We start from the raw sequence: 25015 nt of genomic DNA on the forward strand, positions 1-25015 counted from the left end.
CTCCCGTCCTTTATTGTTTCCTCGATATCACCCTCCATTTGGGGAAGTCCCGTTCCAGAATTAGCAAGGATGATGTTATACGGGGAACACGTGTTTGATACTTTCATTCGATACGCAGGATTAACACAAATATAAAAAATATAAATAGCCAAAAGTCAAATGTCGAACATCCACCAATCGCCATGTGTCATGTGGTGCTAAGTTTAATGTCTGTCTGTTTAATGTCTGGGACGCAAGTGATTTTTATGATCTAATGGTCCCTAATATTGTTCATTCCAAAAAGGAAAAAGGGCATTCCAGAGAGGACTGATGTATAAACATAAAAACTGATACAACATTCAACTCAGTAAGTACAATATACCATGCCATGCCATGCCATGCCATGCCATGCCCATGTTATGAAATTTTTGCCGCTTTCAGTGAATTGTCAGTTTTTGTCGCTGTCATTGTCATTTTTTAGGTGAAAAGAGCGGTGATGAGAGTTTTATTTTATTTTTTTTAAATTAACGATTGAATCCAAAAATATTGACTTGTTTTGCACCCAATTCAACTCCTGTGTGTGAAAGGTATGTAAAGTTGACTCAAATTGTAAAAAACCATTTTGAATTTGCAACAGCACTTTTAAGGGATTAGTCATTTGAAATTATGTACTTTAAAACTGTACTTATATGGAAAATATTCAATCCAAACTATAATTTTCTGGTCCTTTTGTGCCTTTATTTGCTTTAAAAATATTGAAAAAATGCTGTTGCAAATGACAAGTGGTTTTTTGCAACTTGAGTCCACTTGTACTCACTTATTCACATCATTTTGATGTTTTTTATATGGAGCGGCAACCATAAATTTTACCTTCAGTTTTTACGCCTACTTGGACTATAATCATTTAGAATAATCCTGTATAAGTCTGTTTTTTTTTTAATCAAAGAACCACAACACCGTAACATTGTACACTTTTGACCTAGGGTGAAAAATTTAATAATATAAAAATTGAGGTTATATAGAGATATTACTAGCGCAGCATGTTAATAAAGTTAATAACAACTAATAACAGCCAGTTTGAGAGTTTAATAAATATCTCACTTTGCGAGGCATTTTTAATAACACGTTCAAATTTTAAATGCGAGTTTGCGTACTTTCAAGGACATTAAAAATGACAGGCTTTGGCAGACGTAACCATTAAATTCCCTAACTTTAGTAAAATTTTATTATTGCAAACCTGAATCAACAGGTCGTGGTTCTTTAATTAAAAAACTGATTATATTACTTATTTAAATATACAAAAATATTAGAAGTTAACACTAGAAAACCTGTAATTTCTTGGAAGGAAAATAACTATATTTATCTATTTTCCTTTTTTTTTAGATGTTGCAGGTGTCGTAAGTTGACTATTTAACAATTTCTTGTGCATAATAAACCTTCTTTTACAAATTTACAATGTTGTAATAACCACAATAACCTTCTGTTTCGTATTTTCTAACTATAGTTGCGTATGCAACCAACAATACCAAAGCGTGAATTACAAATGCGCATGCACCGCAGACCGCACACTAAATTTTTAGACGAACCTAGGGACAAACCTATGAAATGTATAAATAATCGAATATCGCATCGGTCTGTTTGAAATCAATAAGACTTGTTGTAGATTATCTGGCAGATATCGATTAAAGCCTTTTCTCATCTTTCTTGGAGGGATTATCAAAAATCGCGGTTTATCAAGAGAGAATTCCGACAGTTGGTAACGTTAACGTAGAAGCAGCATGCAGCATGCGCTTGAGTTCGTTTATATCCCTACTCCAGCGCACTTCCCAGTTTTCAGAGTTGGGAAGTTGGACAAGGCCCAAAGTGTTTCGATGGGAAGGAACATCAACTGTTAGGGAGAGTGAAATCGTGAAAATTTGTGGTTACTTACCGGTCTACCTCAAACACGACATTATCACGAACATATTCCAAATATTCAGGTTAAAAGCGACAAATAACTGGACTTCTGATGCTGTGCATTAGAACGTGTGGACTCTGAATTTTTGGCATTTCCAGGAAAATAGTGTACACGTAAGTGGAAAATTTGAGTTTTTTCAAAATTTCTCGATTGATTTGAAGGGTTTGAAGTTAATTTATGGTATGCGAGTGGTTTTGGTTAGTATTTGTATGAAGGAGATGCATTTCTAATGTAATAACCTGCAAAACGATGATCGTTGCGACGTGCTGCAATGTTTTTATTCTCAAAATTTAAACTGTAATTTGGTCTCCGATTTGGCATAGACGTAGGCAAATAATGCCCCATTAGAATAATGACCTGTTTGTAAACATATCCCTTCTAATTAGACGAGTACTGTCTATTAAATTGATTGAAGGTTTGTTGTTTGTAAGTTTGTGCATTCGGCCAAATATGTGGGAAGATAAAGTCCTGTTTTTGAGTTGTATTTTTGGCCACACCAGAAACGACAGATAATAAAAAAATTATCTAGCGTATTTCAGAAATCACATAAATTTTTACGACGCAGAGGAGCCTATTGTAGCCAATTAAACCTCATAAAGATATTAGATTAACTTGAAGACACTCATTTTGATTGGCTCACGAATTATAAGGGCAAATTATATTGGTGTACCTAGTCAGATTACAGCCCGCTCGAACTTCATGTATGTGTTTGATAGTCAAATAAAGATAATACTATTTACTTTGGATACCGTGAATGGGTGCCTCAGCAAAGCAAATTCTCTTTTAAATATTGTGATTCATTCGAAATTTAATTAAGAAACCTTTTCTCCGAGTTTAGATGAAGCAGAGTATACTTGGAAATTGGAAGTAAAAGGTGAACACCAATTACTTCTGCTATGTGAATCATATTTCCATTTAATTTTACTTGGGTATCGTTGTCTTTGATACCTCACTTTGGCAGTGAGTGACATAAATTGGTTTTACTTCACATTAAATTCGTTACCAGTATGATGTTTCATATCGAAACGAAATTTTGTCTGCTATATTTCAACCTTATTCTAATCAACACTTCACTGTTTTGTTTAAATTAACACGGTTACTAAATTGATTTTCGGTTGAAAATATCGCATGGTTTTTCAGCAGCTCTAATCTGAGAGTTTAGGTAGAAGTCGCTTTGTTATTTATGAACGTGTGTTCAAGTTCATTGAGAAAATCGGAATAATTCATGGAATTAATTCCGGGGAATCACTGCGGGAAGCATTAATGCTGTTGGCGCTATTAAGCGAAGGACGGGACCAGCGTTCAAATTGAGTTTACTCTGAAGACCAAGTTGCACCGAAAACCCTTTAACTTAATTATTTTAGAAAAGGTTACTGATGATGTACAGGAGTTTTGCACTAAATCAATTATGTTCTTTCTCGTTATCAGGGTTACCTATCAAAAACAAAGGCCCTTGTCGTAACTTAATTTATCATAATGACAGATTATTTTACGTCAAAGCTGGATTTATCTGTACAGATACTCGTACAGAGTCGTGGTAAAAATGATTCGAAAAACAAAGAAAACGCCTATAAAACATGCAGCGAACAATCATCCCTCGGACCAATTTTTGACATCCGTGACGGAATATAATTCGTCGTTTTGACAAGTTAAGTATTGAAAATGTTGATATACCACCGGCCAATTTTTTTCCGTCACGTTGTGAATTTCAATTTTCTGTAGAGAATCGAGCCTTCAGGGAGAAACTGTGGCCAAGCAGAAGAACGGCGCCACGTACGAATAAAAATTATTCCAGAGAATAAGCAACAAACCGTCAAATACTTCCTTTCCACGTAAATGCAAATGATGTGTAATTTCGTTTGTATATCAATTTTTTTTTTTATTTGAAATCAATTCGATTTCACGGCGCTCGAGGAAGTTCGTAATTTATAAATCGTTTAGTCAGATAAATCATATTTCACAAATCGCTGCTCCGGTTTCAGCTTATTTATATTTAATAGAGTATTAAATAAATCAGATTGAAAATCCCGTCAAAAAAATTGAGCTGGAAATGGCACGGCGAGATTGTTAATTATGAGTCGCGGAAAGTGCAATAAATTATTGATTCTGCCCACTTCCGTTTTCAGTTCAAAGTTATTCAAACATCAAACGGGAAACTTTGTGTTTACTGCAACCCCAAGTTTGGCTATTAACACGAATATGGCACTCGTAATGTTACGTTACACGATTTTTGAAACAATCGTTTACAAGTTTTGAGTTTTTGTGTTTTTTTTTATGACTAACAGAATACATCTGTTTGTTTGTATTGTGTAACATTTAGTGCATTATATTAGGATAATACTGTTATTTCAGGTAAATGGCACGAGCTTTTCGTCTGTGTAAGGAGCACTTGTCAAATTCATAGTAAAATATATTTTTTTCGTATTTGAAAGAAACTCACCATAAAACCTGACAGTCGGTGCATCTTTTTGTCGATGAGTTTTTGAAAATGTCGCTTTTTGTGGTGTAGTGATTGTTTTGTTGGGATGTATTCACTTTTGAATTTCTATGAAATGAGATAATATTAAAGATAATGCGTAGGAGTAATTTTTTTGCGTCCATACAGAATTGGATCGCGAGGTTTTACAATGGTCCGATGGGTCGAATCGAGACTGTTGAGAGTGATGATAGTAGAGAGGTGAGTTGCTGTGTGGTTTGATTATTTCGGCTGCTTGGTTCATTTTACCTCATCCTTTTTCGGAACTCGTTAATAGCAAAAAAGGTTTTGCGTTTTGTGGCGGAAATCTAGCAAATAAACCGCTCGAAAGGATATTGAAAATCAGGATCTTTCAGTTCATACTCGATAATTGGTTCGTAATGAGTGTTCGAGCTCATTTTCATACACTCGATCGGGCGTGTAAACGAAGTAGAAGTGAATAGAATGAACGATCACCTCGTTACATCAGCACGTGATATAATACCGACTCTTTGATTGCTCTTTATACTGGGTTCATCGGTAAGTCCGCCTATATGGAAATAAACCTTCATGTGGGAAAGTTGAAAAGTTCGCACGTTACGTCCGCGCATCCTTTAAAATTCGATAAAATAAGAAACTTTACTGGAAATTGTTTCCGAAATGCTAAGCCCCGGCATCATCATATTTGCAACTCAATGTCATAGCTGTTAGGTGCTGTATAACATATCAAAACGATCTTTGCAACGTAGCAGAGAAAATCGAATAATCGTCAACCGTTCCAAATCCATAACTTGGAAACTCCGCTCCAGAATTTGGATGTTTGTTATGTTCAGAATTGTTGAATTTCCACTTTATGCTAAAAGGGAGAATATGATCAAAAGGATTCACGTAACAAATTGTTCTGGAAAGGTAAAGATCACTCAACAAATATGTTTTTTTGACACATCAATTAACCTCTTGAAAAAAATATATCACTGTGATAAAGTTAACGTTTTTAAAACAAAGAAAATTTACATTTTATGCAAAGCTTTTTACATCTGACAACCCTTTTTAGTTTTTTAAATTAAAATGTTACGAAATTAAACATGAAAAATGCCGAATTAAATCTTCAAAGTCCAAATAATACTATTTATTCCTTTGTTAAAAGTATAAATGAGATTAATTTCGTTTAAACCGAAATCGTGTTTTAGGTGTCGAAAATCGGAAATAACAATGAGTAATGGACCGTTTTTCCAAGCCAGTCCAACTAAATTGTAGGATTAGATTGTGACTAACCAGGATAGGATTATCAGTTGTCGTGGTTTTGGTAATTACACATTTTTCAAATAACGCCTGCAAGCTTGTATGTTTTATAGTACAGTTATTCCCTTGAAAATTATATTTCCTGTTGTAATTGTTTTTGGAGGCGCTAATTTGAAAATAAATTACACAACAGATACGTCAATGACGTTTGAATAAATTAGTAATAACAAGATTTTAGTTTATGTATTTATGAGTTAATTCGAGCGGAAAGTAACCGAGTATAATAACCGCACCATGAAGAAATCAACGTAATTTTAAAGATATTAACAAGAGCTGTTAAAATTACTTGTGATGATAAATTAATGACAAATAGTGACATTGAAACTCGTTAAATACATACCAATCGACTTATTGTTCCACGAGGAACAATATGTTAACTTAACGAATATTTAAAAATAAAATTTTATCGTGTAAATAAATATAAATATTATTGATTTAGTGTGTTACGTCTGTTTAACTAGTAACAGTTAAAGGAAGAGCGGTGTTAAATCATTTTCCAACAGTTGGCAACGGAATATTTGAAATCGCGTATTTTTTTCAGTACCGCCGTTCAATACGCTATATTTTTGGGGACAGTGATCCATAAAATAATTAGGTTTAAGAGGGGACATCGCGTAGAAAAATTCATTTGTGTTTGCAAATACGCGAAGTTAGTACGCCACAGGGAGGTACTTCATCCTGTTTCAATTGGCGACGAAATTAAAGAAAATTAACAATAATTGTTTGGGTTATTTGGGTTAAGATAATTGTTGCGTTAGCATATTTTTGTCTGCGAGCGTACAAAAATTCGCACACGAAAAATTGTAGTGTTTTTTATCTTAATGTTTGCAAGGACAGTCGAATGTCTTTTATGTAACTAATTGTTCTGTAAAGAAAATAATACGAAAATATGTTTCAAATAAGAGGTTTTTCTCGTACCCTTGTCCGATATTTTTCCTTCTTATATCAGTGGCGTTGTTTGAAGCCTATTGTGATATCTTTTTTTGTTGTGGTTTGCAAGACGTCATGTATTATCTAGTTATCTAACAACTGCGGTGAGTATATCAGGAGTTATTTTAATAACGCAGAATATGTGTTTACATTTGACGGGTTTATTAATTAATTATGTTTCATGCGTTCAGTTCATTTGAAACTAAAAACACGACAATTGTTAACAACCCCTAATTCGGAAGCTCTAGTGTCATTGTTACCGGCGAATAATAAACCTATAAGAAGATTATTTGTTTCTATTCTTGTGAATAGATGCAAGCCGGCTCTTTACGATCCGCTTTTGTGCGATCTTGACCCATTGTTAGGTGTGTGCAATTTGATGTGTTGTGTTGTGTTGTGTTTTAAAATACTGCGTTCACCAAATTCGTTATGTGTGAATTTAATTAAGTACATGCAGGTGCGTACAATTGAATAATTCCTGCATACATTAAAACACAAATACCCACAAGCGTCCGTATTTTCTTTACGTTTTATGAATTAATTGGAACGCGTAGAATCGTAGATCCAACTCAAATCGTTCAATTATAAAATAATCGTCCATCAATAAACCTCACAAGTGCTCATTTAGGCCCGGTATTTCAGTCGTGGGTTAAACCAAATAAAAATGGTTAACTATTAAATTACCTGGTTAGGGGTATTTCGGTGTCGGGTTGGTTCTAATCAAGGTTAAATTTAACTGGAAAGTTAACCCAGGGGATAGGGGTGGGTTAACCTGCTTTTTCTCGGTTAGACATGCGCATTACTCGTGCCAAAAGTGCGGTGCAGAATTATTTATTTTTCTGTTTTGGCAAGTTTAATATTAAATTAGCACTTATAACGGCTATTTCGCATTTTGAAGTGGCGCCAAATGAAAGTTTGAAAATGGACAGTCGTCGAAGATCCAAAAATTAGACTTTGATATAAGCATTGTATTTACATTAAAATGTTAATTGGGAAATTCAATTTAATTTGATCTTACAATAGGTATTATTTATTTTTACTTGAATAGATATTTTTTATTATAATTTACAGTATTGTAAAAGAATTATTTTTTGTTAGTAAAAGATTATTTTATTTAATAATATGCCCTTGTGTTTCATTAATTTTTATATAAATTCTGATTTTTCCCGAATTAAAAAGAGCTAGAAGATATTTTTTTTATTGTTACATTAATATGTATAATTATCTTCTTGTTTTTTAATATACATATCTGATCCAAAAGTCGGTATCTGTTGTAAAATTCCATTATAAAAAAATAGGTATGTATTTTTGAATAAAAACACCTCACTCTTTAACCAAAACAACTCTACACGTGGGTTAAATACTGTCACAGCTGACAGCAAACGGCAGCATTCTACACCTGTCCGTTACGACTGGCTACGAGCTTTTCGAATATGTCTGCCGAAAGCACTGCCAACATTAAGAAAAAGTTGGTTAAATACTTTAACCCATAACTAAGCACTGAAATACGCATACAAGGTTAATAATTGGGTTAAAAGTTAACCGCGTTTTGCAAACCCAAAAGTTAACCCTGCACTGAAATACTGGGCCTTAGAGTCATATTTCATGTTAAATGTCATCATACTTTCCTCTTGCGTGGAATTGTGACGGCCGTGATTATTTTCATTAACTTTGCCGTTTTCTTGCAAAAAATTGCGTTAATTACACGTGGCAGAGAATGCTGTAATGAGTGCCGGAGCGAATGTCTTCCTTTTTTAAATTTTTTAATTGAAGTCGGTCGAAACGGGGGTCGCCAATTTTTGTTGTCGTACATCTGATGAAATTGAACCAGAGCTTTATCATTTTCATTTTATTATTGCATCATTGAAATATACGCTAATTAGATTTTATCACAGCGTTGTGGAATAACATATGGTCATATCAAACATAGAATTTTCCTGTCAAATATCAAAAATATGCTCTGAATATGGCGATTATGTATGCTTTAATAATTACGTCGAAGCGATGAATTTTTCGTCAGTTACTACATTTTCTTGCTTTGTTTATTTGTAAGTTGTTTTTACACGTCAATTTCCTTGCATACTAAATGATATTTGTCGTCAGCTACATGAATATACATTATATTCTATCGTGACTGGAAATTTTGTGAGCATTTAAATATCAAGTCAAATTTGATACGAAAATTTTTACAAACAATCATATAAGTAGCGGTTTTATTAATTCACAATTTAAGCAACTCGCAGAACTTCAACCAAGACATTTGCAATTAATTCTTGTCTGCGTTTTGCGGTTTAAAGCCATGCTTTTAATTAAATTTCGCGACATTATTATGCTCTTTTGTGTTTTAACACGAGCTATATTTCCCTCTGTACCCTATATTTAACTTTGTTAAAAGTAATCAGATTTCATCTTTTTGTGGCTTTATTTTTTTTTCAATTTCAAACGAGTGGTCGAAATATTATTCAGAGGATGGATCATTTTCCGGATTTGATAAGGAGTTACCGTTAAATTTACATCGTATCGATTCTCGTTAATTTATATATTTTGTTTTTTGTCTTATCAAGCACATAAAACCGCTATTACCGAGCCCCGACATAAATAATTATCAGCGTTATTATTTTAAAAGATAAAGTATTGCGAATGTGCACCCCAATAACTTTCGTCACAATACATTTTGAACGAGCCTGAAAATGTTTTGGGTTTTTTTGCTGTTTGTCAAATAATATCCGATTCACTTCTGATGAAAGCGGAAGAGTCATTATTTATTTATTTTTTACGAAATTGTTTTTTAATATTATGAAGTTTGATCATTGCAAATGTTATGATGTGCTCTTTCACGAAACGTGAAAGAAAGAAATGCAATGATTTTTTTTTTTGTCATGTACTGCGTCTGTGTGGATGTGAATAAATAATGATCGAGAGGAAATTATTCCAAGCGTGGTATTGGATTTTATTAAAAGAAGCGGTTATGCGAAAGATGAGAATTCTAAAATTATCTTCAACATTGATTTGAAGTATTCGGTGATGCTAATTGAGACAAGGGGTGCCTTATGAATATTGACAACTTCACCATGAAGATTGGCGGTTTTCTAAAGAGGTTTAAATTTCCCCCTGTGTACGTGCATATCAGATCGCGTTCCAAATTAGTTTCCTTAAAAGCAAACGGGAATTTAGTATCTCAAGTCAGTTTTTTGTTTGACACGTGAAACGGAGAATAAGTCGATTTTTCAAAGTTTCTTTATAAATCAAATTTAATTTATTAATTTACGCTCGAGACGACAACAGAGATTTATTTTTGTTATTCGAATGATTTGCGTATTCCTGAAGACAAATTTGATTATTTTTGCACACGTTTTATTGGTTTGAAAAATGAAAAAATAATCACGTTTTACGGTTAGGGAAATCGCAACTGAATAATGAATGAAATTTGTGTTGTTTGTGTCTGATCAGGCGAATAGTTATTTTTTATTGTGATAGGGGGAGGATGGATACCTGATTGGGGCCGATACGAAATCTTGTTATGGCGAAACGATTGGAGAAAAGCAAGTGAATTCGCTCACTTTTTTAACATGAATGTGTGACAGTAGACTAGATAGAAGGTGGTGGTTGCCGAGGATCAATAAAGCGATGAGAAAGGATAGATGAGATCTTAACTTTGTTGTGTCACTAAACTTTTAAATTAGATTTGAAGCTCCCAATCATAAGTGCAAATAACAGATCGATAGAAGAAATCGACAAGGTTCGGTGATAAGGGCATCGAAGAGACCCACTAACCGTCTTTTGATTTCCCTCTGTAAATATTTTCGATTGAGTCGTTCGTATTTTTGAAGTGTCTAATCCCTTTCCACTCAACTTATTTTTGACGTCTTGTTTATTTAAGCGGCGATTATCATCTGTGGTTAATTAACGGAAGTTTAGAGGTTCTCCCAAATCTATAAACGTAATGTTTGGTCAGGAACCATAAATGATATCTTGTCGGTTTTACGGTTGAAAAAACAATATCAGTTAACTATTTTTAATCATGGTGCAACACACGCAGGTTCTTCTTTTACTTTTATTTAACGATATTGTAATTTGCAGTCACCTAAACATCGGTCGAATTTTATTGGTTCTGATTTATAAATAAAGAGCAATCAAAATTGAGATGTTGCGTCATAAATTCATTTATTCCACTTTAAAATTATTTTCGGTTACAGATCAGACTGGAGGGGCACAACGTGCCCTCACTTTGTCCCACGGACCCTGGCACCACATTGGCTCCTTCTAGCCCAGATATGGACGATGGCAGTAGTAAAAGACAAGCCACGAGGTAAGTAGCGAACCGAATTTCATTTACCGACGACGAAATATTAAAGTATTTTTGTGTCACATTTAACGAACGAAAAATTACACTCCGATGGATTAATTGAATTTAAATATTTTACGGTCTTTAAAGAAGTTTGACATTATTTTCTCCTTTTCAGGGTTTTTAAGAAAAGTTCTCCCAACGGAAAGGTAGGTCACTTAGCATTAGCGGTAATTATTATTTTGTGCCGACTTACTTCCCACTTCTGAATTAATAATTTGTTATTTCCGTCGGAAGTGGGATGTCGCGAAATGTGGCACCTTTTTGAATGGTTCAATAATTCTTGTAGATAACGGTATATCTAGGCAAACGGGATTTCGTGGACCACATAGACCACGTGGATCCTATAGGTACGTGGGGGGTGAGCGAGGGTCTATTCAGACTTGTTGGGTTGCATAAGATTAGATTACTTAATCAAATCCATAAGTTTGTATAGGCCGTTCCAACCCAAATTATAATTTCTTTGATGGAAACTACGTTATGTATGTTTATAGATGGCGTTGTGCTCATCGATCCGGATTATGTTAAAGATAGAAAAGTTTTTGGCCACGTTCTGGCTGCTTTTAGGTACGGCCGCGAAGATTTAGACGTGTTAGGGTTAACGTTTCGTAAAGACCTGTATTTAGCAGCCGAACAGATCTATCCACCAGAAAGTAAAAATAAGAGAGAACCAACCAGGCTACAGGTGGTTAATAACATCGACGACGTTGTCAAAATCATCTGACGTTTCGTTTTGTAGGAACGACTTATTAAAAAATTGGGACCAAACGCTTACCCCTTTTATTTTGAGTTGCCGCCACATTGTCCAGCTTCTGTGACATTACAACCCGCACCCGGCGATACAGGAAAACCTTGTGGCGTTGATTACGAGCTTAAAGCGTTTGTCGGCGAATCTCAAGATGACAAACCTCACAAGAGGAATTCGGTTAGGTCAGTTTCGCGTTGTTTACGGGGGAAGATCTCGTAATTTGAAAGGTATTATGTAACGTGTTTATTATATAGATTGGCCATTCGCAAGATTATGTATGCACCGAGTAAACAAGGCGAACAACCGTCTGTCGAAGTTAGCAAAGAGTTCATGATGAGTCCGAATAAATTACACTTAGAAGCTTCACTAGACAAGGAACTGTACCATCACGGGGAAAATATAGCCGTCAACGTTCACATAGCCAACAATTCGAATCGGACCGTCAAGAAAATTAAAGTTTCTGTTCGGCAATTTGCTGATATTTGCCTTTTTTCTACTGCTCAGTATAAATGTATAGTTGCTGAAACGGAGAGCGAGTAAGTGAATTCATTCATATTTTGTCGATATTGTCACATCTAATGATATTAATGAGTTATTTGCAATACGTGAGATTCGAAATTAAGATTCCGATTCAATGTGAAGGTAACGGTTAGATATATCCAAGTCGATTAAGAGATGAATTGATAAATAAACATCTGCTGTAGGAATTTTTGTGTCGGTTTTTGCGCACACACACTCGCATATTTTACATTAAAATTCATTTTGGGAGATAGATCAAAGTGTTCAATGTAAATTGTAACCGAGTCCCGTGTAAGTAATGGATCTATATCTAATGCTTGCCGTCATGAATAGGGGTTAGATATTGTAATGATGGTTAATGAAATACTGAGGGTATTATAGTGCAGGTTGTCCCATACCGCAAGGGTGTACATTGAATAAGGTGTTCTCAGTAAGGCCGCTTTTGGCCAATAACAAGGACAAAAGAGGCTTGGCCTTAGACGGCCAGCTAAAGCATGAGGACACCAATTTGGCCTCGTCCACTATGTGAGTTAATCTGCAGCTCGCCTTCCCTACTTACCAGTTGACAGTTACCATTACTGAGTTTGACTTCTTTTATTGATTTGCAGTAAACGTAGTAAACGGTTCATCCGAATGAACCAGTTTTTAGGTGTTGGTTTTTTATGCATGCTATCCAACAATTTTAAGGGCGATGGGATTGCAGTGTCTGCAGATTAGAAAACTGTCGTATGCTTGTTTTAAATATTTTTGTGATTTGGTTTGGGTAGAGAAGGCTGTCCCATCGGCCCAGGCTTCACTTTGAGCAAAGTGTTCACTCTAACACCTCTTCTGGCCAATAATAAGGATAAGTGGGGCCTCGCCTTGGACGGACAATTAAAGCACGAAGATACTAACTTAGCATCGAGTACTTTGTAAGTTATCAAGTACAATATTGTTACATTCGCCTCCATCTTTTTGCCAATTATATGTATTATTTTTTAATATGCTTACTTTGCCTGATTACGGAATATACGTTTCTAGAGAGTTACGTTAAACTATCTCAAAATAACACACACGGCTTTTTAGAAACGTGCTCTACAACTCTGGAAATAAATGTTTTTGATACTAATGTGCATGATAATTCGAACAATGCATTTATTTTGTTAGTTTAGAAGCTCAGCACATTATATGGAAATGGCAATTTCAGAGGCAAGTTCATTATTTTATTGTTACTAAACATTCTATTATCACCAGACGTAGGAACACTTGTCAATACGACCGAACAAGAGTGATAATAAGATGTTTTGCGAAATCTTTATTGCTACATTGTTGATGCATCATGATATTTATTACATAATTAATACGAGTAGAACGATTCCCTAGTTCTTTTCAAATAATCAAACATCTCATCTATATACATGTATTTTGTTTGGTCCCCTTTCAGCATTAATTATTTCCTGTTATTGAGTTGCTCTCACAAAAGAATCTTGTTAATCGGCTATCTTATCCTTATTTCATCGCCAGAAATTCACTGCCACTACTCTTTCGGTAACACTTCAACAATCACACGACTAGTGCATGGTATAAGTATTTAATTCCGATTGCATGTCGACAGTAGTACAAGTCTCAGTTCCAATTTTAACAAGTTTTAATTGCAGAGTTGCGGATCCGTCTCAGAGAGAAAACTTGGGAATAATTGTCCAGTATAAAGTTAAAGTTAAATTATGTCTAGGAGCTCTAGGAGGGTGAGTTTCCTCCTAAATTACAAATTACGACTAGTCAGTTATCGTTAATTTAGGGATTTAGCTGCTGAGCTTCCGTTTATTCTTATGCATCCGAAACCTGAAGAAGAAACACCACCGGCCGCTCCGGGATCTCGAAGATCTAGTAAGGACGTGGGGGCAGATGTTCCAGTCGACGCCAATTTAATTCAGCTCGATGCGTACGTGTTTTTTTTTTTGTTTCCATTCATTTTTATAATCTTAATGTGGTACGTAAAAAACGTGAGAGATGTTGTCGCTCAGCTAGTTTGTCGTTTGCAGTATTTGAGCTCTAGTTTATGTACCCGTATTTATTTGGAAAACATTATTGTGTACAACGTTTTGTTGATGTTAGGGACGAAAATAACTTGCAAGATCACGATGATGACATAATATTTGAAGATTTTGCTCGACTTCGGTTAAAAGGAGGTGAGACAGACGCATGAAAGAAGGTACAGGCTATGGCTATGCAGCCTGCCCGTCCATTCCAACCCATACGTACTGATGTGTATATCAGCTGCGATTAGGTGTGAACCCATGATCCAAGTGTGTGCCCTAGTCATCGGCTGTGCTGCCAGTCACAACCAGAATGCACCCATTTATTCTATTTTAGGGCAGGGGTTTTTAATGCTTCTCTAACAAGTTGTTTTGTAATCAAATTTCGGGCACTCGTTTACTTGGTAGTTTTATTGCTTTAAATTATTTGTGATGTAACGGATTTCTTCTTGTATGCAGCTTTTCACCTTAAATTTTAAATGATAAAAACAAAATGATTACATAATAGAATACTAGTCACGTGTTGAGTGGAGTGCCCCGTTTAAAAACCCCTGGTTTAGATGTCAACCAGTCTCAGTTTATTTCAACTTGCAACCTCTGTAATATAAAACCATGAATTTGTAGCTTCTCAACTGAAATCAAACATTAGTTTTGTATGATTTTTTAAACCTTTCTGTATCTATAATCTTTGTTCTGTACAAGTCCATTTGTTGAATTCTATGCCTATTATCAGAAACGGAGAGCTCAAAATTTTTACATATTTTGGGTCTATTCTCATGCTCGACTTGGCATTTTGGTATGACCTCTTCCACTCTTTCATGCATTTAATATCTATTATTAAGTTAGTCGTATATCTGTCTATATAAAATTGTGCACATTAAACTGGCTGTATTTATTTTCTTGTAAATAGTCGTCTTTCTCGTATAATTTTCTCTGGCTCTTATAATGGGTGTAAAAGTTTAAATTACTCGCAGAACATAATAAAATAACGCTACATACTAATTTTACAATTAAATGATAACTTTGTACTGAATTTAATTAATAAGTATTTTGTATTACTTTTTTAAAGCACTTTTATACTCAAATATGAAGTACTGACTATTGGTTGTAGTCATAAAGCGGTAGAAGCTGATACAGATAAATATTAATATATTTTTTTGCGTCTCAGAATATTGGATTGGATGAATATAGATCAGCGTTGATTATGATTGCAACCATGGATGTTTTGGGTAATTAGTTAAGTGCTACTGTTACCTAAATGCAGTTCAACACAACATTTTTAGGGTTAATGTTCGTAAAATGTATGTATGTTCCTCTCTTTCTGTATACACAAAGCTTTCCTCAAAAATTATTTATGTGCTATCTTTGCTGTGTTTTGTCTGTTGTCTTTAGATTATTGCATTTTAGCATCGGTCAACAAAATCTCATTGCATTTATTTCAACGCCACGCGGAGAAAATATTTATCACTAAGCAAATCACTGATTATCTAAAATGCCTATACTTTGATTAATCATTTGCCAACAGTATTTTGTTTCGTACACGATATATTTTATTTTTACATACACCTACATTAACTCGATTCAAATATAAACGTTTCTTTAAACTGAAGTTTTATTTTATAACGTTCGAGTCAATTCATATTTTTGTAATTATAATCTCTTTTAGTACACGCAGTGCCTTGTGATAAATCTATTTTCTTCACTTCGTAAAATCCATCGTTGTTTTTTCATATCGTTCGTATCATATTTGAGTTTTTCTCTCATCAGTGTGGTCACGTTAATATCATTACTAGTCTACATATTTTTCAAAATAAAACTTACATCGGTTCTATACGTGGTTGAATTTCCGTTCATGTTGGTATTTGACGAACATTATTTTTCAGTGATAAAATTTGTTTTATGAAAGTGTACTAGATATTTGTTACTTTTTTTTAAATTTCATTATGTAATTATTCTGTAAGATAATTGTGTATACTAAATAAATAAAATAAATTAGTAATAGCTCAAGCTTTTCTTTAATTTAAATACCATAAACAACCTACTAACTGTCGACGGAGCTCAAATTCTGCATAGAAGTTGATGTTGTGTGTGTGTTTACCTATGTTAAGTTTAAAATTTTTCATTGTCACCTTGGAAACTCCTTGAAATTTTTTTTAAAGTAAGTTTTGAGTAATAGGATAGATAAAACTGAAATTCCAAACACCGTAATCATAATCAAATATAATAAAAAAGTGGCGATTCGTTTAAAAAAGAAAATTACGTCATAAAAGGTCAGTTGAAATACAATTTTGTTTTTACTTAAAATTCTCACACCATATTCGATATACATTATAGTTTTTAACTTCGATTGTTGGAATTCCATTGTTAATGTGTATTTCTTAGTTAAAGTCTGTGTTGTGTTTACAAGTCGTGACGTAATAGCTCCTCAAGCCCGCGACTTTGTTAGCGTTCAAATGATGTTTATCTTTTGCGATTTTTTTTTATATATTCTAATGTATAAAGGTGGACATGCATTTTTTTGTTTGGAGTTGGAAATGATAATAATAGATATAAAATGTACATATTAGTTTGTGTACAAGAACTTAAATAGTTTCGCATGGCAACGCTGCCACCCATAGTTACGCCACTGGTTGTACGAAAATTGGTAGTCCTGTCAGATTATGACAGACGACATTTGTTATTTTTTCGTACGGTGTGAAGATAGTTGAGGGTGTGTTCGTGTACTTAAAATTTTATTTTTCTTTTGATATTCTTTGCTTGGTAAAACTAAATTGTTGATAATGCATTTAAATGCCGATATATCGAGTGCCCTTCAATTACTAGAGGATATAAAGCAAACGGTAGACGATTTGAGCGATCCGAAACTGCAAGTAAACACATATCAAGATTTATGTTTATTAATATCTGTGCTGGAAAATCCTGTATTTAGAAGTGTAGTCACGGTTCAAGATTCTCTAAGTGAATTAAATCAACAATTAGGCCAGCATCCATCCATTTTACCTGTAGATTTTGACATCACAGCGTCTGGAGAGTTGGTATTAAACGTTCCGCCTTCTGGAGAATTGTATGATCCAGACTATGCAGATGATTACCAAACTGCCAGAGATTTTGATGAGCAAAGAGTTCCGTCAGCACCCATTTCACCGGGGTCACCTCACGTGCATCCTTTCAACACCTCAGACAATAAAATGATCCTTCTTAATAGTAAAACTTTAAATGGAAACATTTGTAATCAAGAAACGTTGCGGTTGCTGCAAAACAACCAAGGGTTCAGTGCCAGTGATGACGACGTTATACACCGATCTCCCTCGATAGGAAGCGACGCTTCAAAAACTGGCTCAGACAGTTTACTCAGCAGCGAATGGTCACAAGTCGAAAGTATTGATCTCATAAATGATGGGACAGGTTTGGGATTTGGTATAGTGGGCATGAGGAATATGGGGGTTGTTGTCAAAACTATTCTGCCAGGAGGAGTTGCAGATAGGGATGGCAGACTGCAGAGTGGTGACCACATTTTGCAGGTAAAGATGAACATTTTTTTTTTGTAGCTGCACACAGTGTGATATTATTATATCGATGACAAAACTATGGGGGACAAGAGAAAAAAAAAATTTTTTTCGAATTATGCAATAGCAAATACAGGGTGATTATAGTTTTACCGCCCACACGACTAACCCTATTAAAAAAATTAGCAAAAATTACGAAACTTTAGGGTTACATTGCTTTCATGTAAGGCTTCAAACGTGTGCAATCAATTTTCCCGTATCACTTCATTCAGAACCATAAAATTTAAAAAATTAATTTTGACCAAAAAAAAAAAAATTTTTTCTGTGCGCGCTCATAATTCACAATTAATTCAAGGAACATATTTATGAAATTCGCATCAAAAGAAAAGGATTAGTTTTTGAATTATTCCAATTTTAACATTAGCAACGAAAAATGATCAAGATTTACAACCGCAGTGTCATAAATAAATACCTCTTTGTTGGGAAACATCTGTTGAGAACTTTTCTAGTAATTCTTTAGTCCCTTAAATATTTACTCGTTTCATTAAAAAATTTGAAATTTTTTCAGAATGTTCTACAGCGTCACACAATCATTCCTGAATTTTTTGAGAATTTTAAATCGATTAGAAGTGTGTGTTCTCGCTCTGGCGGTAAAACTTGAATCACCCTGTACATTTGTTTTTTCTGTAGTCTTTGGAGACATTAACGTAGTGCGATCGCGTAATTTTTGAGATCACGAGTAGGGGTTTGGTCACACGGTATGAAAATGTCACGCTAGCGTGGAGGTAAACTTCGTTTCGTCTTTAACAGTGGCGTTTGTAGATCGGTGACGTGAATTTGCATGAGATGGGGTCAGAGCAAGTGGCAACTGTTTTGCGACAATCGGGAACTCATGTGCGGCTAGTAGTAGCGAGACCAGTCGATATTAGTTCTCCAGAGTATAAGTATTTAGGATCTTCAGCTCCGCTTGTGCCTACAAGACTTCTTAACGATTCAGTAGAGTTAGATCGTTATTTGATTCAGCACAAATATCCTCCGATCTTTCACAAAGGTATGGATCAAATAACGGATCTTTACCAATTCGATCAGTCCAAGAGCTATTCGGGGTTGTCACGAGTACCGGCGTCTCCATCTTTACCCCTGTTGAATCTCGATATGGCAGTTAAGATGCCGGAAATGGAGAAATTCGTTGTCGAATTGAAGAAAGACGTGAAGGGCTTAGGAATAACAATAGCGGGATACGTATGTGAAAAGGAGGAATTGTCCGGGATCTTCGTGAAGAGCGTTAGTAAAGGGAGTGCGGCTGATGTGAGTGGAAGGATCAAAGTGAACGACAGGATCGTAGAAGTGGATGGTCAATCGTTGCAAGGATATACCAATCTTCAGGCCGTCGAGGTACTGAGAAATTGTGGAAACGTGGTAAAATTATGCTTGGAAAGATATTTACATGGGCCAAAATATGAACAACTTCAACAAGCAATAGCAGCTAGTGAAATAAAACCGCCAACACCATCAAGTCCGACTGAAGTGCCACGGTAATAGATGAATACGTGGAATTTTTTTAAGTGCTAAATCCCTTTAGTTGCTTTTCTCAATCGTAAAACCTTAAATCCTTTGTCTAGTCTTTACTAACACTAACCTAATGTACTAATGAGGGTGTCTGGATGTAGTAAACTGTATTGTTATTAAAAGTATCATGTATATAAATTTCAGATATCCTAAAGGAGAAGATGGGAATTTTATGCGTAACGATGACAATACAGAAGAACCAGTTGAGGCAAAAAACGAATTGTTTTGTTCATTTGCAAAGACCGCCCAAGATAAGCCAACCCCGTTAACAGAAGAAGAGATTAAGAAAAAGTGGGAAAAAGTGATGGGCCCAGAGACAGAAATAGTGGTAGCGGAACTGACAAAATTCGGTGAGAAAGGCGGATTGGGGATAAGTCTGGAAGGAACTGTTGATGTCGAAGACGGACAAGAAGTGAGACCGCATCACTATATTAGATCGATTTTGCCTGAAGGACCGGTCGGTAAAAACGGAACGTTGAAATCAGGCGACGAACTGCTAGAAGTAAACGGCCATAAACTGCTAGGAATGAATCACCACGAAGTTGTCTCTATTTTAAAAGAATTACCGATTAACGTGTGCATGGTGTGCGGAAGAAGCCCGATTAATCTTTTCGACCAACGCACTTCTGAAGATTCGACATTTTCAGAAAGAGCCGCTCTTAACAGGAGTTTACACAATCTGCTGCCAGCTTCTGATAGATTAGTTAAGGCGAAATCCGACGGATCTTTAGCCAGTAGCATAGCCGCAGTCAACACGGACAGTTCGTTCAGTAAAATGAAGTCTAGATCGTTAGAACCACTGACGGGGTTAGCCATGTGGAGTTCAGAACCGCAAATCATAGAACTGGTAAAAGGAGAGAGAGGTTTAGGGTTTTCTATTCTAGATTATCAGGATCCTATTGATCCAAACGACACTGTCATCGTCATTAGAAGCTTAGTGCCGGGTGGGGTAGCTCAGTTAGATGGAAGGTTGATACCTGGTGATAGATTACTATTCGTCAATGATACAGTATTAGAAAATGCCTCTCTGGACCAAGCTGTACAAGCTCTCAAGGGGGCGCCCAAAGGAATCGTTAGAATCGGAGTAGCTAAACCTCTGCCAATTCCAGACACAGTTGCTCACAGTTCATTAGTAGATGTGGATCAAAATAGATTTGTTACGACTAATTCTAAAGTAACTCTAGAATAACATAAGTGATACGAACGAATTATGTCATCTAATCCCCGTCTAAATAGGCGCACCAACCCGGGAAGTGCCCTTTTAAATCGGGAGTAGACAATTATACTTGTTTCTAAATTTTTATAACAAAATTATAGGTATTAGGAAGCTCATTCCTGCTTGCTCTGACATCAATGTGATATTACTTTGCATTTAGTTATTCTAATCTAGATCTGTTATATTTATTATCATAGTACACGTATTTTATTACCTGTTATTGGTTCGTTCTACTTCATGTACGGAACTATTTTATGCGCCTTTGGTTATTTATATTGTAATTTACACATATTAGACAATATTACAAATAAAAATCTTGTTGAACGCTGTAGTGTATTTACTGTAGATCCTCCAACCAATTTTTGTTAAAAAAAAAAATAGATAACGTGACGAGCCGTCACTGTGAAGCGAATCAATAATTTAATGTGGCAGGTGGTGGCAGTGTTTACGTGTTGAATCACGTGACGAGGTGACATGTGCAGCTAACTTCGTTGTTGCCTGTCAAGTGTACTTTGAACCTAAGTGTACTTTGCCAAGTCCAAATTTGCAGTAATTGATATTAATTGTTTAAAAAATTTAACCACGTTCAGGCAAAATGTTTTCGGGGTATTCTCGTCAGTTCACTTCACAGGTATTTATTTTACGTAGTTTAAAAAAGTGGCTAATTCTAATTGATTCTTTTAGTTCTCCAACCATCTGAAAAGATTGCAAAGTACTTTAATCATTGCCGAGCACGACAATAAGGGTTTGTTGCCGATAACTCAAAATGCCTTGACTGCTGCTAAGAAATTGGGAGGAGAAATTTCTGTTCTGGTAGCTGGGACGAAATGTGGTCCAGCTGCTGAAGCTCTGTCAAAAGCAAACGGTCTATCCAAGATTTTGGTGGCGGAAAGTGACGCTTTTAGCGGTTTCACTGCCGAAAGTTTGACACCTTTGGTTATTTCCACACAGAAACAGTTCAACTACACTCACATTGTTGCTGGAGCTTCAGCTTTTGGCAAAGCTTTGCTCCCGAGAGTCGCCGCCAAATTAGATGTTTCGCCGATTTCCGACGTCATTGGAATCAAATCCCCCGACACGTTCATAAGAAGCATCTATGCAGGTATTCCTAATTTTATCGCCCAAACAAGCTTATAATCTTGATTGGCAGGTAACGCCATACAAACTCTCAAGGCCAACGACCCCATCAAAATTTTGAGCGTAAGGGGCACGAGTTTTGAACCTGATGTGCTCGAAGGGGGCTCAGTTAAGAGCGAACCGGTCTCGACCGATGGCTGCGCCACCGATATGACAGTCTTCATCAGTCAAGAACTCAGCAAGTCTGACAGACCTGAGTTGACCAGTGCCAAGTCGGTGATCAGTGGCGGACGTGGTCTCAAATCGGGAGATAACTTCAAGCTGCTGTATGACCTTGCCGATAAGTTAAATGCGGCCGTGGGGGCGTCGCGTGCCGCCGTCGACGCAGGTTTCGTGGCTAACGACCTTCAAGTTGGCCAGACTGGAAAAATTGTAGCACCTGTAAGTAAACACCTTTGACAGAAGTTGATCTTGTCATATATCGACACTTAGGAAGTCGATAATCGTAGGATTTTAGAGTCATTCGATTCGTTCGTTGTAAATTCAACATTTTACTTGACAAGTATTGATTGATTTGAAACCGTCGATGTGTTTTCAACGAAAAAGTTATTTTTTGCATGTATTTGTATAATATATTTTTAGGATCTTTACATTGCTGTTGGTATTTCTGGCGCAATCCAACATTTGGCCGGGATGAAAGATAGCAAAACCATCGTTGCGATTAATAAGGATCCAGAAGCCCCGATTTTCCAGGTCGCTGATTATGGCCTAGTAGCGGATTTGTTCAAAGCTGTCCCCGAATTAACCAGTAAACTGTCCTGAGCAACTTTTATTCGTCTTCCAACTAATTCTGTCTAAAACAAGTTTTGTAAAGAGAGTATTTTTTAATATCAGTTTGTAAATATGAAACGATTTTTATTCAAACCGGACATATTATTAAAAAAAAAAACATTTATTTAAGAAGTGTTAACAATACAAATTTTTTATAAAAAATATAGCTACGTTATTGGACGGATTAATACTTGCACATTTCTGTAATATCACAAGAGTTAAACTTTCAGTTGTCAACATTGTCAAGGATTCTAGCTAAATTCCAATTATGGTACAGCTGTGGACGTATAAAACTGGATTTTAAAAAATATTTTGTCCCCGCTGTACATACATTTGCTTAAAACTATTCGTCGTACAATAAATTAAAAAAATAAATATTAATTATAAAAACGAGCTCGCGTTCGTGAGCGCTTGAGTTTCTCAAAAATATATCAACGATTAACTCCAAGTGTTAATGAAGCATAATATCATGTGACCGAGGTGCTCTGGCGTCTCCAACATCGACATGTGTCCCGCGTTTGGGATCAGTTCCAGAAAGGCCCTCGGAATCGTCTGGAATCAATCAAAATAATTATTTTTTGTTCGAAAATAACAAACATCACGAACCCTCTCCATTTCACATTGCTGTACGAGCGTAACTTGTTTATCTTGTAGTCCATGAACTAGCAACGTAGGGACAAGAATTCGTCTGTGAAAAGCGGCATCACCTTCTGGCCAATTTTGTCCCATAGAAATGTACTCAAGAATTTGTGTAGGTACTGCGGAATCTGGGTCGCAAATATCAAAATGTTTACCGCGAGATGAAAACAAAAAACTTCTTTTTAAACCACAGAAGAGTAGTGGTTTAAATAAGGTGTGAATACACCCGAACGGTGAAATTTCGTTGTTCCTCACTGGTGCGGCTAAAGGGGTTGGACCACCGCCACTAATTAAAATCAACTGCGAAATTTGAGCCGCCCTGTGTCGATACAGGGCGGTAATCAGGCTACATCTGGAAGTGGTCATTACAAAAACTGACAATACGGCTAAGTGTTAATTTACCCGTAGGAGTGGCCGATCAAAATACATTTTCTTTTGTCATCTGTGGCAGTATAATGGTCAAAAATTGTAATAGCGTGGATCAGCAAACTGTGAAATGTGTAAGAGTTGGCTTTATTGGGAGCGGAACTGTACCCATGTCCCAACATGTCAGGGGCAATGACCTCATATCCTTTATTAATCAAACTATTAATGATTGACCACCATACGTCCGCCGAGTTGCCAATTCCGTGAAATAAAATGATAAAGGGTTTCTACAATTAAATTAACGGATTTCATTACATTCCAAAAACATCAGATCAAGGTATGCCGTGTTGCATTATTGACAATCAAGCTCAGAGATGATTGGTCACAGCATACCAAGGTCATAATGTTTTATATTTACTTTTTGAGTATGTTTTTTATGAAAACATGGTGGTTTTGATGGGGTGCTATTTGGCTGCTTGGTCACAGTTAAAAATTGCGGTTTTCTCAAAACAACACCATCTTCATCATCAAGTTTTTGATACGCTAAATTAACAACTCCTTTTGCTTGATTTTGAATGATGTAATACTCTTGAAAGGCTTCAAATATTGTTTCTTGTATTATGCGCTCAACAAAAGTTTCAACGTTAATTATGCGTTTTGGGACATCAAAACTGGAAATACTAAAACAACTCAACTACTGCCTTAAATTTTTGACAACTTACCTCACCTTTCTCTGTTGTCATCAGGTTTAAGCCTGTTTGATTGATTTGAAAGGACTGACAGTCTGAGGGATCTCCGGAAGGAACAATTACAATTCCCTATCTTCAAAGGCTTGTTCCATTTAGTAAACCAGTATTCTTCTGAGAGGGAGCTTCTTTTAAAGTTTTGATGCAATTCCAGTCCATAATGACCTGTGGTTTTTTGTACACTTTCTGGGCTTATATGTATAACGCGAATCCTAATTTTCGAGTCAATTAAAAAAAATTCACTATGCTCTGGTGCAATCGGGTCCAATGGATATACAGGGTGTTTGATATTCAACGTTGTCAAAAGCTGCTGCCATGAATTTACCACTTTTGGGAAACAACCACTAGAGTCTGATGTATACAGTTCTTCAGTCATTTCAAATGTGTTTATGTTACACCCATTTTTACTTTAATTGTCTTCATTTAAACATCAACCCACATTCATTAAGTTGGGTCAATTGCATTTGAACTTGCCACACTTCCTGTTGGAAGAAATTGGTCTACAAATGCAAAAATTAGGTTGTTTTAACTGATCTACTTACGAATTCTTGTTCTGTTGACAAACAGGAGGTTTTCATATGTTAAATAAATAAAAGCAGTTATTCCACATTTTTCTTTGTTTAGTGTACGAACTACAGTACGTTTTGTTCAGTGTTGTTTGGCGCTCAACTGATTAAATCACTCTAATATGTAACTGTTAAATACCACTTGCACGCATAAATAATACAAAATTCTTGAATAATAATATTTAAAAATTCGTCAACACAAAGTAAGGTCATCGATTTAGGGTTTTTCGGTGAACAAAATTGGTAGTT

At 35.6% G+C, this 25015-nt stretch overlaps 4 protein-coding genes across 9 annotated transcripts; 3 read left to right on the forward strand and 1 right to left on the reverse strand.

Moving 5' to 3' along the window:
• The first annotated feature begins 1736 nt into the window (after positions 1 to 1736).
• krz (beta-arrestin protein kurtz) lies at positions 1737 to 16257 on the forward strand. 5 transcript variants are annotated; one of them, XM_069061439.1, is made up of 12 exons: positions 1737 to 2049; positions 4542 to 4613; positions 10820 to 10932; positions 11087 to 11117; positions 11258 to 11318; positions 11463 to 11653; positions 11708 to 11898; positions 11971 to 12252; positions 13003 to 13146; positions 13873 to 13959; positions 14013 to 14156; positions 14330 to 16257. In XM_069061439.1, exons 2-12 carry the CDS (start codon positions 4572 to 4574, stop codon positions 14418 to 14420), a joined length of 1377 nt encoding a protein of 458 aa, XP_068917540.1. In that variant the 5' UTR covers positions 1737 to 2049; positions 4542 to 4571; the 3' UTR covers positions 14421 to 16257. The 5 variants fall into 5 exon arrangements, with proteins under 5 accessions (XP_068917540.1, XP_068917541.1, XP_068917539.1 ...); XM_069061440.1 differs by lacking the exon at positions 4542 to 4613 and having other exon boundaries at positions 1741 to 2049; XM_069061438.1 differs by lacking the exons at positions 1737 to 2049; positions 13003 to 13146 and adding an exon at positions 12617 to 12760 and having other exon boundaries at positions 4494 to 4613.
• A 648-nt stretch (positions 16258 to 16905) lies between these two features.
• LOC138140401 (patj homolog) lies at positions 16906 to 20869 on the forward strand. Its single transcript, XM_069061436.1, has 3 exons — positions 16906 to 17771; positions 18579 to 19291; positions 19470 to 20869. The coding sequence occupies exons 1-3, from the start codon at positions 17031 to 17033 to the stop codon at positions 20512 to 20514; spliced, it is 2499 nt and encodes an 832-aa protein (XP_068917537.1). The 5' UTR covers positions 16906 to 17030; the 3' UTR covers positions 20515 to 20869.
• A 142-nt stretch (positions 20870 to 21011) lies between these two features.
• Positions 21012 to 22527, forward strand: wal (electron transfer flavoprotein subunit alpha wal). The gene is made up of 4 exons (XM_069061444.1): positions 21012 to 21172; positions 21226 to 21643; positions 21692 to 22059; positions 22261 to 22527. The coding sequence occupies exons 1-4, from the start codon at positions 21137 to 21139 to the stop codon at positions 22438 to 22440; spliced, it is 1002 nt and encodes a 333-aa protein (XP_068917545.1). The 5' UTR covers positions 21012 to 21136; the 3' UTR covers positions 22441 to 22527.
• Positions 22528 to 22558: 31 nt separating this feature from the next.
• Positions 22559 to 24990, reverse strand: LOC138140404 (protein ABHD8-like). 2 transcript variants are annotated; one of them, XM_069061442.1, is made up of 6 exons: positions 24743 to 24990; positions 24182 to 24682; positions 23873 to 24134; positions 23491 to 23741; positions 23056 to 23440; positions 22559 to 23001 (listed from the first exon to the last, which is right to left on the reverse strand). In XM_069061442.1, exons 2-6 carry the CDS (start codon positions 24574 to 24576, stop codon positions 22888 to 22890), a joined length of 1407 nt encoding a protein of 468 aa, XP_068917543.1. In that variant the 5' UTR covers positions 24577 to 24682; positions 24743 to 24990; the 3' UTR covers positions 22559 to 22887. The 2 variants fall into 2 exon arrangements, with proteins under 2 accessions (XP_068917543.1, XP_068917544.1); XM_069061443.1 differs by having other exon boundaries at positions 24182 to 24700.
• Positions 24991 to 25015: the final 25 nt, after the last annotated feature.

This window comes from Tenebrio molitor, chromosome X (assembly GCF_963966145.1).
Source record: "Tenebrio molitor chromosome X, icTenMoli1.1, whole genome shotgun sequence".
NCBI lineage: Eukaryota > Metazoa > Arthropoda > Insecta > Coleoptera > Tenebrionidae > Tenebrio > Tenebrio molitor.

Bases quoted from the DNA above. Each gene is read 5' to 3' on its own strand.
- krz (XM_069061438.1), top strand. From the start codon at position 4,509: ATGCGTAGGAGTAATTTTTTTGCGTCCATACAGAATTGGATCGCGAGG. The intron at 11,118-11,257 runs GTAGGTCACTTA...TAATTCTTGTAG, and splicing joins AAAGTTCTCCCAACGGAAAG to ATAACGGTATATCTAGGCAA. The intron at 12,253-12,616 runs GTAAGTGAATTC...AGGGTATTATAG, and splicing joins GTTGCTGAAACGGAGAGCGA to TGCAGGTTGTCCCATACCGC.
- wal (XM_069061444.1), top strand. From the start codon at position 21,137: ATGTTTTCGGGGTATTCTCGTCAGTTCACTTCACAG. The intron at 21,173-21,225 runs GTATTTATTTTA...TGATTCTTTTAG, and splicing joins CTCGTCAGTTCACTTCACAG to TTCTCCAACCATCTGAAAAG. The intron at 22,060-22,260 runs GTAAGTAAACAC...ATATATTTTTAG, and splicing joins CTGGAAAAATTGTAGCACCT to GATCTTTACATTGCTGTTGG.
- LOC138140404 (XM_069061442.1), bottom strand. From the start codon at position 24,576: ATGACTGAAGAACTGTATACATCAGACTCTAGTGGTTGTTTCCCAAAA. The intron at 24,135-24,181 runs GTGAGGTAAGTT...GAGTTGTTTTAG, and splicing joins CCTGATGACAACAGAGAAAG to TATTTCCAGTTTTGATGTCC. The intron at 23,742-23,872 runs GTAAATATAAAA...ATTTAATTGTAG, and splicing joins ATAAAAAACATACTCAAAAA to AAACCCTTTATCATTTTATT.
- LOC138140401 (XM_069061436.1), top strand. From the start codon at position 17,031: ATGCATTTAAATGCCGATATATCGAGTGCCCTTCAATTACTAGAGGAT. The intron at 17,772-18,578 runs GTAAAGATGAAC...TGGCGTTTGTAG, and splicing joins GTGGTGACCACATTTTGCAG to ATCGGTGACGTGAATTTGCA. The intron at 19,292-19,469 runs GTAATAGATGAA...TATAAATTTCAG, and splicing joins AGTCCGACTGAAGTGCCACG to ATATCCTAAAGGAGAAGATG.